This window comes from Ursus maritimus, unplaced genomic scaffold, assembly GCF_017311325.1.
Source record: "Ursus maritimus isolate PB19 unplaced genomic scaffold, ASM1731132v1 scaffold_26, whole genome shotgun sequence".
In the NCBI taxonomy this organism is placed as follows: domain Eukaryota; kingdom Metazoa; phylum Chordata; class Mammalia; order Carnivora; family Ursidae; genus Ursus; species Ursus maritimus.
Window position 1 is genome coordinate 17,416,113 of NW_024425119.1, and position 13,829 is coordinate 17,429,941.

Sequence of the window (13,829 nt, forward strand, 5' to 3'; positions counted from 1 at the left end):
AAAAAAAAAAAAAAAAAATCCATTTAAATAAGTTTAAGAGGCTTTTCATGGATTAAAATATTTAATGCTTTAAGGCAGTTAATATTAGTCTTCCTTTTAGAGATGAGGAAGTTGAGACTCAAAGAGGTTGTAGCTGTCACATAATTAACAAAGGAGGGAAAGAGAGGAAAGATCAGCACCAGAAACTTCGCGTTAATTGAACAACATTACATTATACCACCTCTCGTGCATAGAGAAATTTTGAAAAACTTGCATTCTAAGAGTGTATCTTCCACAAGTGGGTGGAAGAAATACAATTAAATTTAAATGCAATTACATTAAATGTAAATTTAAATGTTTAGTTGGGTGGAACATTTTCTTCATTCAAAAGTAAATTTTCTGCATTTCTAAATCAACCTGACTAAAATGCATATTTTCTCTTTTTAAAAAAAATTAAAGTAAAATAAAAATTATAAAAAAATAAATAATGTTCTTTCTATAAAAAAATTAATTAAGTATGAGTAGAAATTTCTGTAATGAAAGTATAGCTGTGAGTTGGGTTATCCTTATGGAATTCTAAATGGATATATTTCTGAGCTCATGAATTCATGTGTTTACATAAGATTTTAAATTGGCAAAGCCATGTTTATTTGTAAGTTTGATATTATCATGGAATTATGAGATATCTTTTCCACCCATGATTTCCTTATTAATGACAACCAATCACGTAGCTTTTAATACCAGTATATTGATGACTTCCAATTCTATTTTTCTAGTCTAGATATTTAAGTCCCAGACACATATACTTAACATCTGAACTAGCCCTTTGACAATGAATTGGTATCTCAACTAAATGTGGGAACTATTACACTCTTGCTTTTGCCTCACACCCTAGAATGCCCTCATCAGGCTTCACTATCTCTGTCGATAGTATCCTCCTATGCTAAGTTATCAGGCCAAAAATCTTGACAGTATTNCTTATACCTCCCTTCAAATCACTTGGTAAGTCTTCTTGGCTCTGCCTTCTTAAAATAGTTTAAATTCAACCACTGATCTCAACAGCTGCCTCATGAATTCATTATCTACATAACCATCATCAGCTGCACTGCTACGATATCTTCTCCAGTCATCTACCGCCACCCCTACACCGTCAGCCTTTCCTGCACAGTAGAAAGTAAATCAAATTATGACATTATTTTAAGGAAAACCTCTTCAATGACTTCCCAATACAACTGGAATAAAATCTAGTCTCCTTTCCATGGCCTCTAAGACCCTCATAAACTGACCCTGTCTACTTCCTCAAACTCATCTCCTTCATTCTCCATTCATTTGTTTCCAGCTATACTTGCTTTCTCTCATTTGAATATGCCTAAGCATTTATTATTTCTTCTACTTAGTATGCCCTTCTTACCAAACGTTTCTGAGACTTCCTCTTTATCATCACTCAGACCAAACTATGTCTCCTCTTGAGAAGTCTTTCTTGACCCTTTAACTAAAGTAATACCCTTCACCCCAACGTTACTTTCTCTCATGTTACCCTAGTTTACCTTCTCTATGTGACTCATCTGTCCTTGAAAATATCAATCTGTTTACTTGCTTATGATGTCTATTCTCATGAACACATGAGCTCCGAAAATCTTGTTCACCAATGTATTCTCAGCTGACTGCCTAAGCTGAAGCCTGGTATTGACAGCGTGATACCTTGTAGAGTGCAAAATTAGAGGTGTAGTATGGATTGCTTAATCTATGTAAATCATTTGACATATAAATATCTCTATTCATCGATCTAATCTATAAATGACAAAGTATATAATTTATCTATTTATGTGTTGCCTTTATTTGTAGCATGGTGTCTTGATGTCTGGGAAATAATTTTAACTATATTTTTAAAAAATCTAAGATGTTTTGGTGAAATAAGATAAGAACGTTCTTGTTCATATAGTTTCCTATGAGAGGTATCCAAATTATTCAGGGAACCTCAGAGGGGCAATAATCAGGGAAAGGAGGTCAACAGACAGAATTTGAAGGAAAGTGTATGATACTAAAATATGGAATAATTATATAGCCATCTAAAGGTTGCCTCTCCAAGATATGCACAAATCAAAATTTCTCTTTCCTATGTTTTTGCCCAACATGCATAGCCTTCTCCTACTGTGAATTACCACTTATTGGAACTTCCAAGTGTTGTAAAATGTAACAGATATAAAAATCAAAATAAATACCTTACATATCCCCAAAGGTCACTTGGTCCCAGTAACTGGTCAGATACCAAGTATGTATTATGTGAACTTGAAATAAAATAATCATTTAATGGTTGAGTCATATCTTGATAAACTTTTCCACAATCAGTTTTAAATACTAGACATTCAGGTGAACCCATGTATCTTGTAAAACCTTCAAATGACATCTGGTGTGCTCTCTTAACTATAAAAAATAAATTAAAAGGATGCAGAAATATCATTAACTGTATAAAAATTACATCTCATTTTAAAACTTATTCTGTGGTAGAGCATGTGTCTAAAATATTCATTTGAAATTAATATTGATACCATTTCTAATTTTTCTGTGGAAACAAATTTTTTCTAATGAGTACCCCTAGTCCCTCTACATCAACATTCAAGTAGAGAGTATATTTAACTCATCTCTGATTTTTTAATGTTTAAAAAATATATATAAAAAATACGAATATCATAAGTCAATGAATTTCCATAGCTTAACATCTAGATAAGGAGCACCCACCTCAAAGAACAAAATATGGCAGCACCCCAGAAGCCTGCCTTCTGCTAACTTTACACTTCCTCCCTGCTAACGCAAGTGTATTCAATGGTCTGGCTTCTAATCATCTAGATTAGTTTTCTCTGTTTTTTGTGATTTATAGGAATGAATTCACACAGTACGTATTTTTTGTGGCTGATTTTTTTGCTCAACATTGTTTCTATGATTTATTCTTATAGTTCCGTATAGTTAGGCACTTTTTATTCCCATTGTCGTATAGTATCCCATTGTGTGAGTACACCACAATTATTTATCAGTTCTGTTCTTGAGGAACAGTTAGATAATTTCCAGTTGGAGGCTATTACAAAGAATGCTGCTATAAACAACCAGTACATGTCTTTTGGTGCAAATATGTACACATTTCTGTTGGGGACATGCGTATGAGTGGAATTGCTGGATCATTTGCATGTTAGCATCTTTATCAAACTATCTCTGAACTTTTATACTATTGGCATAATATTACCAAAAGTATCTATATAAGCACAACACTGACTCTGGAATCAGACAGTTTTTGTTAAATCTATATACTCGTTATACATCAAGCACGTTAGTTAACTTCTCCCTATCTTTGGAATTATGGTAATCGTAGCTTCTATCCCTATATATTAGTTACATAAATTAGCTCTATAGATGCTAGTTGTTATTATTATTTTGTTGTTCATAATTCAGTTTGTCTCAAAATAACAGCTGGTGTGAATATTCACTTTAAACTAGAGAGTGATCCTTGGCAAAGAATAAATGGGGGAAAAAACAAATTAAGGCTCAAAATATGATACAGTATTAAGCGGCAATTAAAAATAATGTACCAGAAAAAATATATAGTGACAAAAGTAAATGTTTATTACTTCATAAAAGTTAAAAAGCCAGCATTCAAACTGCTATTACAATTTTGGCTTAAAAAAAATGAAAGCTAGAAGAGAATATATAAAATGTTTATAGGCATGCAAACTCTCTGTTTGAAAGACATGCAAATTTAGGAGTATGGGAGCATATGGGCAAATGTATCATATATCATAATAGTAAAGATTTGCATGAATTTATTCTTTTTTCTGGAGCAGTGATTGCTTTATAGTCCTTTTGAACTACTGAATAATTAAGTTAATATCTTTGATAATGGAATAGAAAACAAACAAACTCATTTTGTGCCCTTAAAAGCTACCAGATTGAGATGAGCATTAATTTCATGGATATTTAAAAACCTCATTTGGTCCACATCGTGTACCAAAGTGGGATGAGATTGAGGCGCCAGCAGCATTTGGGACCATCCGATCATAATTCTAACTGGCCTTAATAAGTGATCAGAAGCATGTAAATAAAACACGAGGTCTTGGCTGTGTGTGAAAGTATCTGAGGCTGAGGGAGGCTCAAACGATGAAATGGATGAACAGTGTAGTATTATAGTTAAAATGCAAACACAATTCTGAGATGTCACTTTCACCATCCCATTATCCTTTTGTGTTTTTTGATTTACTACCTGCAAGTAACAGTGCCAAAGTAATTTTTTTTTTTTTTTGAATACTCACTACTACATCAGTGCTACTCAAAGAGTTTATCTGTGGACTGGTCGTTTCCAGTCAGCAATGACATAAAGAGCTTGAGCCAAAACATAAATCAATCCACTACTTCCCTAGAGAAAGTTTTTGCTATTAAAAAGAGAAGACGTAGTCAGCTAGTCATCAAGCATGCTTAGTGATGTAGTTTTACATCCTGGTGCAAGCTCTTGATCTTGTTGCAAACCTGCAAAAATTTTAATAGTGATCACACTAAACTCTCACCAGTACTGCATTCAGTCTTAACCGCTACAACTCTTTTCACGACAGTGAGTCATGGAGCCCAAATCCTACTTATCACCTAGAAGACAGACATGATTTGATCCTTGCTTATCTCCCAAATTCATCTTGCCCTCATTCTCCAAGTTCTAGCCATACTGTCCTTCTCTTGTTCCTTGAATTCTCCAGCTCAGGTCCAATACTTTTCTTCCCTTGGCCTCAGAAATTTCTCTCATTTTGTCACATGACTAGTTCTTTCTCACCATTTTGGTCTCAGCTTGAAGGTCACATCCTCAGAGTGGACCACCCTAAACACCCAACCAGAGCTAGTCTTCCCAGGTTGTTTACTCTCTATCGCTCACAGAACAGAGTGTTCTGTGGAATCATCCTTTCATACATTTATTCATTGTCAATCTCCCTCACACCCCCATCATTAACATAAGATCTAGTTTGCCTTATTCTTCACTGCATCCCCAGTCCCCAGAAGTAGACTCGGTTGCCACAAATAAATATTTGAATAAATTATGAATATATGACTCAACGAAGAAATGTTTGATTTTGTTAGAATCCATATTGTATAATAAACATTGGTACATAAATCAACTTTCAAAGGCAGAACTTGAACTTTCATACTTCCCTGTTAAATAAATATTTTGAGCTATTTTATTAATTCATGTATGGTTAAACACTGCTTTAATGGTACTTTTTCATAACTATGTGAATATTTTATTATATTATGTCTTTATTATTTCATTTTAAGATAAGCATAAGTGGAAAAACTGTGAAATGTTTTGCCCATTAAAAAGGACAAGGATCAAAAATTATATGACACATTATTAGCTTAAATGGTCATTTAATTTAAACCAGAGGACTAGGGGTGCTGGGGTGGCTCAGTAGGTTAAACATCTACCTTCGGCTCAGGTCATGATCTCGGGGTCCTGGATCAAGCCCCCTGCCAGGGTCCCTGCTCAGGAGGGAGTCTGCTTCTCCATCTCCCTCTGCCCTGCCCCTCCACTGGTGCTCTCTCTCTCTCTCTCTCAAATAAATAAAATATTTTAAAAAATAAAATAAGCCAGATGACTATATTCAAAAATGAAGGAAAAGCAAAAAATCTTTAATGTTTATGAAATGTTATAAACAATTATGTGTATAAATAATGAAGGAAGTAGTGATTTTGTAATATTTTATTTTTTCCTAGAATAGTTTTCACTTAGCTATTTAATACTTCTATATATTTTCAATAGTGTAATGTATAAATGTAGAAGACTGACTATTACTTGGTTTTTAACTTGTTAATGAAAATGAAGACTCTTTCATCACAGTACATGTAACAGAATCTCATCTTGCTTTCCATGCCTAAGCTCATCTCTGAACACTTTAGAGAAATACCAAAGCAGTTAAAAAAAAAAAAAAAAGGAAGCTGGACAATTAAGTAGGAAAGAATGTAATTGTTCTCACAGTGCAGTTTTCTAAAAAGGATATACACAGTCTATGAAATATAGAAATAAAACTGCCAGTATTTTACATTATCCAGAAGAAATCTGACCCATCCAAAAGTTTGAATTTGATAACTGTAACTCATAAAAACCACTTTGCATTTAGATAGTTGAGAGAACTTTGAAAGGTAAGCATACCTTCTTCAATAGGCTCATATTTTTGAATGATCTCAAAAGCAATATTTGTGGTCATGTCAAGTGCATACTGTTCTTGTATCAAAAATTGAAGCAGATTTTTTTCAAAAAGAAATTTCTGGTTTCCAGAATACGTGTTGAAAATCTCAATAATTTCTTCTCTGTGCGCGATAATTCGATAAATTGATCTAAATTCTTCTATGGTGATTCTTCCTTGCTTCAGCCTGTCATTATCCTACTAAAAAAAAAAATGACTGGTGGGCTCACATTGTGAATATAAAAAATACACAAAATAAATAGGTTAGCGTATTTGTGTAATATATATAACAACTAAAACTGTAAGAAGATGAATCTTACATTGGATTCTTATCGCAAATAAAATATATAAAACTGCATGAATGATGCCAAAGTTAGAAAAAGATATATGGAAAATCACCACTTAAAACCCAGTGGCTGTAGTGGGAATGGAAAAAGCGTGGGAGATGATGAAGGTTCTAGATTGTCTTTCAATTAAATGTTTCTTTTTCCTCTTCCACTCTCCTTCGGTACCTTCTTAAAACCACGCGAGACAGTTTCTAATCCCATGCTGCTGATATGCGTAAACATCAGAGGAAATCAGAGACACTCAAGGGCACTGTAACTTCAGAAGCTGCAGGAGTAGTAATAGCACTACAGTACTGCAGTAGCTACCTAGCATCTTGAGGAAGTGGAATGTACGTAATCATTGAAGGATTGGGGGCAGCGACAAACAAGGTGGGTTCTGACAAGAAAGAGTGGATTCACTTGGCTCTTCTGGAAAATTCGTGTTTGACCTTTACAAGATAGAAACAAGAAAGTGGGCTGTGTGCAGTTATTAAAAGCATCAGAAACTGTGAAGTTCTGAGTAGGGAAATGACTAGCAGAAGTAAAAGTGTAGAATGACCAGGTGTGCATGACCAATTGGAAGCGATAGAGAACTTCAGGATGGAACAGAGAAGAGCAACCCACGGGGGGAGGCAGTGAGTACAAGCTAAAGAACTAGTATCAGTGAAATTATGAACAGAGAAGTCGGAGGACTCAATGTAATAAAATGTTACATGCATTCGGGAGAGAAGTCAGGAGTGTCTGGAGTTGGGGAAGAGTTAAAAAGAAACAAACTAGTAGGATCACTTACAAATAAAAAACTTTGGAGCGTAGGAAGTGCACCTTACAAGGACCTTTAATTTCAAATGAGGCTATTTATTTATATTTTAACTTTCTCATGACACTGTAAACGGCTTGAATATAAGAAACATGTGCTGAAGGACCATTGTATGGTGGTAAAATCTGACAATTTGTAAACAGATGGAGCTCACATTATATTCCTAGCTCCAAAGTATGTGGGACTTTGGACATATATATTAAACTCTCTGAGCTTCATATTCTTCATCTGAAAAATGGGGATTTTTCATTACCTATGTCATCAAGTTGCTGTGAGGACTGCAAATATACAATAATGATTGTTCTAGATCTCAATGTATGGCTATGTCTTATCAAGTTTTGCTTCCCTCACATCATTCAAACTACTGTCTTATCTTTTGCACTTTTGCCAATAAAATGAACCCTTATGGTAGAAAAGCAAAAGTTTAGTGGTAGACCAGACAGTTTGCTATGAGGGATCCAAGAAGCAGTCTGAGCTGGGAATCAAATATAAAGAGCATCAGTTTAGTTCACAAAGGAATATTAATCAATGTGTATGGAGCAACATGAGGAAGCAGGGGCTGGGATGAAACCCCAAGTAGGAATGAGATGAAGACAAGCTTGGGAGAAAAGCTGGGATCTGTTCTTGTCAAATTGGGCCCAGAGCTCATTCAACGATAATAGCACCTTAAAATTATATAATCTTAATTTATATTATCAATTATCTTAGTAGACTAACAAGATTCAACTTACTATTTTTAAATTCTGGATTAAAGTCAATATCATATAATTAAATTTATTTTATTTTAGTGCCATCCCACTCATAATTTGTTATAAGATCTTTAACAAGCCCATAAAAATCAAGTGTGCCTATAGTTCCTGCAAATTTGGTTATATAAAATTGTGTAAATTAAAAATTACAGTCCTACTAAGTAACAGTATAAAATACATTATCCACTAAGGGATGAAAGTTTTGTTACTCTCAAGCAATGTTTAAACTTGGCCATCTGACTTGTTCTGTTTTGTTTTTCCCAAAAGGTCAAAGCTGTCATCTGCTACTAGAAAGAGTTAGAGGTGTAAAGTTCACACAGAATATTCCACAAATCCAAATAACTGTTATTTAATCCAACTCAAAGGAGTTAACAGTCAAACATTAATTAGATTACCAAAAAATAAAAACCACACAGACTAGGTGAGAATTGTATTACTGAAGATGGGAAGTTTTCATTTCAACAGAAAGAAGAAAAAGGAAAGCAACAGAAGTCAGTAATGATGGAGCTTGGGTAACAAAATCAGCAACAGGGGAAGCAGGAAAAAGGAAAGTGGTGAGCAAGAAGCATTCAAATCTGAGGATTGACACACATAACAGCAGCAAAACTGATAGAGTACCAATGTGTTCATTTAATATCACCCCTGTTAGAGGAAACTGGAGCTCCGAAGTCTTACGTCAATTGTCCCCAGTCCCACAGACATGGTAGAACAGGAGTTGAACTAACTCCAAAACCACACAGAGGAGCAGCAGGAAGAAAGACATGGCAATACACCATCATGCATATTGACAGTATAGAAGTAGAAATAAATTGTGTAAAATACAAATATGATCCCTTCAACCACCTGTTAAATTGTTCAGTATTCCTTTTTTGTCTTCAAGACAAAACCCAGACTGTATTGTGTGGCATCCAAGGTCCTTCAAGATGTCACTGATGGTGTCTGCTCTAATCCTTGTCTTTCTCGCACCTCACACTTTTGGTGTTCGGAATTAGTTACAGTATAATGTCAAACTATCTTGCTATTGTATAGGCTGTTTCTTCTGTCTGGGATACTCTTCTTTCATTTCCTAACCTACTAATTTTTACTAATTCTTGAAAAAGTATCTTCCTCTAGAAATCTTCCCAAATGTTCCTGTCTGTCTCCCCCAGGCCACATCAGATACCCCACCTCTGGGTTTTTATAAGACTCTGAATCTTCTTCTATCATAGGGTTTATTACACTGAAACGAAAGCCTTTTTTTCTAAATCCCTTCTAGAATTGCTTTGGACAGGAAGTTTGCCATTTGTTTTTCATACTCTTAGTACCTAAAAGAATAAAAGAATGCCTGACTAAAGGTATTAAGAACATGATCTACCGCCTAAACAATTTTATGATTCTGGTGAAATATGTGCATTTAATTGGATAAAGAATTAACATATCCCTAAACCTAGGGAAAATTGGAAAAGATATTTTTAAATACCTATTACCAAAAATATGCAAAATTACAGGACCCCTTCAGGGAATACTACAGCTTTTAGAAATGTTACATATTAATCATTTATAAATACAGCATAAAATAAGAGTAATGAAGCCCTTTTTCTCTTGTTTAAAAAAAAATTCATTAAGTGGTTAGTATCTACAAGGCATTACAAAAAGAACTTTACCAAACAACCCATTCAATGTTTACGTATAATTTAAAAATATATGTCATACCTTAAGACCATAAACACCATGAAGGTAGATATTTTATTCTTTTTATTCCCAACATCTAGTACTGGACCTACCCTAGCATAGGATATTAGTTACTGTGTGTTTGAATGAATGGTTGAAAACATGAAGATAAAAGAACATAGTAAAATGACTCTATTGACATTCTGATAGTATGCTTTCAGAAAACAGAATTAAAGCTTTTTGTGTTACCATTTTCCCTTGCTCAGTTTGCTAGTAAAAAGATGAGGTGTCACTTAAAATAAATGACCTCACGAGAAAGTTGATCTATCAAAACACAGAATTCACTTTTAAATTAAGATGAGGTGTTTCAAATTTGTCTCCAAAATTACACTAAAAACAGAGTATTCAGAATATATCACAGGAAATGATATGACTTGCCACCTTTTTTCCCAAACTCTGACATACTAATTTAAGCTGCTTAGCAACTCTGTCTTCTGTCTTCTCATTCTTCCTAACTAATCTATGAATCAGAAATGAAATTGGGTAGTAAGGATGTAAAGGCAACATCTTATCAGTGCCCTCTGGGAGTTCACCCTCTAGAAAGGAAAGCTGACATGAAGGTGTTACAATGGAAACTTTATACACAACAGAAAAAGAAAATTGGGCAATTTTAAAGAAGGTCTTTATAGAAGAGGTGATCCTAGAGCTGAACTTTCAATGAGAAGAAAGATGGTTGCCTGAAAGTAAGAGGAAAAGGGTTATTCTAATAGTTGGAATCAGAGCAAATAAACACATGACAGTACAAAACAGGAGTGTGATTAGAGAGCATGCTAGTGAAGCTACAGTGGGAGGTGAGGGTGAAGTCAAAAATTGCATCCTAGAGGTCCTTGGATGCCACGCTGAGGCTCTCAGACTTCATTCTCAACCAGTGACTGAGTGATGAGTTTTAATGAGGTAAATCATACAGATTTTGTTTTAGAAAGATCATTCTGGCAGCTATATACAAGATAGGATTAAAAGCAAGGGAACAGTTTATAGGGCTATTCAAATTTTAATGGACATATAAGTCACAAGGGACTTGTTAAAATGCAGAGTCAGCTTCAATATGTCTGATTCTGCATTTCTAACAAGCTCCCAGGGGATGCCAGAAATGCTAGTCTGAGGAGCACGCTTTGCGTAGCAAGCAGTTGGAGACCAACTGACTTTGTGTAGGAATCACACAGGCCTTAAAAGATTTGGAAATCTGATGTAGAGGTAAGGTAAGAGAAGGAGTTTGGGAATCTCTCAGATTTCTGGCTTAGATAACCAAGAGAATGGGGCTGCCATCATCAAGAAGAGAGAGACAGTTTTGAAGGGAAGGATGGTTTATTTTAAACATAATAAACATGAACTATCTTCATCCAAACCAAGACAGCCGGAAGACAATTGGTTGGGTTGGAAGTGAGCATTGGTATTTTACAGGAGAAAACACAAGGATTTTGCAGGCAGACAGACTCAGACATGGGTTTTCAGAGCAATATGATATAAACAAATTATACCAACTTTCTTACCCTCAATATCTCTATTTGTAAAGAGAGGCTAATAACAACTTCCTTGGATGTATGTTAAAATAACATATGCAAAAACCTAAGACAGGGCCTAGGATATGGCAGGTGATGAACAAATAGTAGCAGGTACATGGCTTTGTTGCTCAGGATAGAAAACTTGTGCTTTGCTCCCATTAAAGTGGTAATGAAAGACATTGAAAGTCAATGGGGTGGTGACCCAGGAAGCTCCAGAACTCACCTCCTCCCTGGACATACCAAATCTCCAAGTACCTATGGGACAATTCCCTCTGAAAGAAATCCAAAAACCAGTTGAGTGAACTAACTGGCCTACCTATTGGGCAAATGAGAAAAAATTCTGTATCAAAATAGGCAGGAGAGGCTGAGACACAAACAGTCCACAAACCTCACCCCCCAACATGGTGACATATAATTGGAAGAGAACTCACAACTCTCTGCTTCTCCCTGAAGAGTGAAGAGTTTGGACCCAACTTCCAGTGCCCCAACTTTCAAGACTGACACCTAAGAGATAGGCTCCCAAAACACCTAGCTCTGAAAGCCAATTGGGGTTTGTGGCCACAAGATCCACAAAACTATAGTAAAGAGTTCTTAACAATTCAGAAGGACTCATGGTGGCTCTCCCCCCAGGGCTCAGCACAGAGGCAGCAGATTAATACGTAGTTTTTCCCTAAGAGAGGCCTATCTGATTATCTTAAAAGCTACAGTCTGAGAGTCATGCTTCTGATCCAACACAGGTGTAGGGGCAGACTGCAATCTTCCCCAAAGACCAGGGAGGCCAACAGGTACCATCTTCATGTTTTCCCTCTGTCTCCCTCCAGATCACCAGTATCTCCCTGAAACAACTTGTGTACACATCTGTCACCCCAGCTTCTGCAGCTGCCGCTCAAGGGATAAAAATCCCTTGACAGCCTGGATCTGGTGGCCAGTAGGGTTTGTGCTCACAGGTTCAGCACATATTGTGGCAAACAAAGAGAAAATCCTTGGCTAATTGTCCCCCTGGAGCTTGGTGCAGAGGGAGCGGATAGAGACACTCATTTCCAGTCTTTCCCGGAAAAAGGTTTATTTGTATAATTTACAAGCTGCCACCTGGGGGATTGAGCTTCTAATCAGCCCATAACTAGGTGCTGACTGGGATCCTCCCTTTTGGAACACTGATAGGTCTTGGCACTCCCTCAATGACTGGGAGCCACTAAGAATAAAGTAGGCTGCTTGGACAAAGTTTGAGAGACAAACAAAAGCTAAGGCTGAGCTGAACAGTAAGTTTCATCTTCTAAATGAGGCCACTCCTTCAAGACTGGTAAAGGTGGCTGTTCTATCTAATGCAGAGAAGCTAACACAGAGAGTAAAAGAAAATGAAGAAACAGAGGAATATTTTCCAAACAAAAGAACAAAATAAATAGAAAGATACTTAAATGAAACAGAGATAAGAGATTTACCTGATAAAGAATTCAAATAATGGTCATAAACAATATGAAGATTACTCAAAAAATTAAAAATAGAACTACCATATCATAAAACAATTCTACTGCCTGATATTTATTCAAAGAAAACAAAATCACTATTTTGAAAAGAAATCTGTACCTCCATGTTTATTACAGCATTATTTACAATAGCCAAGACATGGAAGCAACCTATGTGTCTATCAACGGATGAGTAAAGAAGATATGAATAAGATATTATTTTGCCATAGAAAAGGAGGAAATTCTATAATTTGTGACATCATGGATAAACCTTGAGGCCATTATGTCAAGTGAAATAAGTCAGAGAAAGACCAATACTATATGATTTCACTTATATGTGCAATCTAAAAAAACTGAACTCATAGGAACAGAGAACAGACTGATGACTGCCAGAGGCAAGGCTGGTGGGGGTGGAAGAAATGGGTAAAGATGGTCAAAAGGTACAACCTTCCAATTATAAGATAAACAAGTACTAGGGATGAAATGTACATGATGACTGTAGCTACCACTGATGTAGGATATATATAATAAGTTCTGGGGCTGTAACACACAGTCTGGTAACTAAATTAGCAATACCGTATTGTATATTTGAAAGTTGCCACTGGAGTTATCTCAAAAGTTCTAATCATAAGAAAGAGAAATTTGTAACTATGTGAGCTGACAGATATTTACCAAATTTATCGTGGTAATCATTTTTCAATATACACATATGTCAAATCATCATGTTGTACAGCTAAAACTAATATAATGTTGTATGTCAATTATATCTCAATAAAACTGGAGGAAAAAGAAAAGTCAATAAAATTGTTCAGAATAGTATATAAAGTAAAAAAAGAAAGAAAAGAAAATTAAGAACTCAACTTTAAGAGAAGAGCAAAAGAAAAAAGATGGCAGGACAGATGGAAAAGGAATGATCAGAAAATTTAAAAGAAAACTAGGAGACAGTGATGTCATAGAAGTCAGAATAGGGAGTAGTTTAAGAAATGAGGGATAGGGGCGCCTGGTGGCTCTGTCGTTAAGCGTCTGCCTTTGGCTCAGGGCATGATCCCGGCGTTCTGGGATCGAGCCCCA

The 13,829-nt window shown here is 35.6% G+C and overlaps 1 protein-coding gene across 1 annotated transcript in view; it reads right to left on the minus strand.

Annotated features, from left to right (window-relative positions):
• PLCZ1 (phospholipase C zeta 1) overlaps positions 1-6,227 on the minus strand; it is a 35,578-nt gene extending 29,351 nt beyond the window's left edge. The window contains exons 1-2 of the mRNA XM_008707064.2: positions 6,158-6,227; positions 2,202-2,403 (exon numbers count right to left, since the gene is read on the minus strand). Of these exons, the coding sequence (XP_008705286.2) occupies positions 2,202-2,403; positions 6,158-6,212 (257 nt within the window). The 5' untranslated portion in view covers positions 6,213-6,227. The remainder of the gene's footprint in view (positions 1-2,201; positions 2,404-6,157) is intronic.
• Between the last annotated feature and the right edge of the window lie 7,602 nt (positions 6,228-13,829).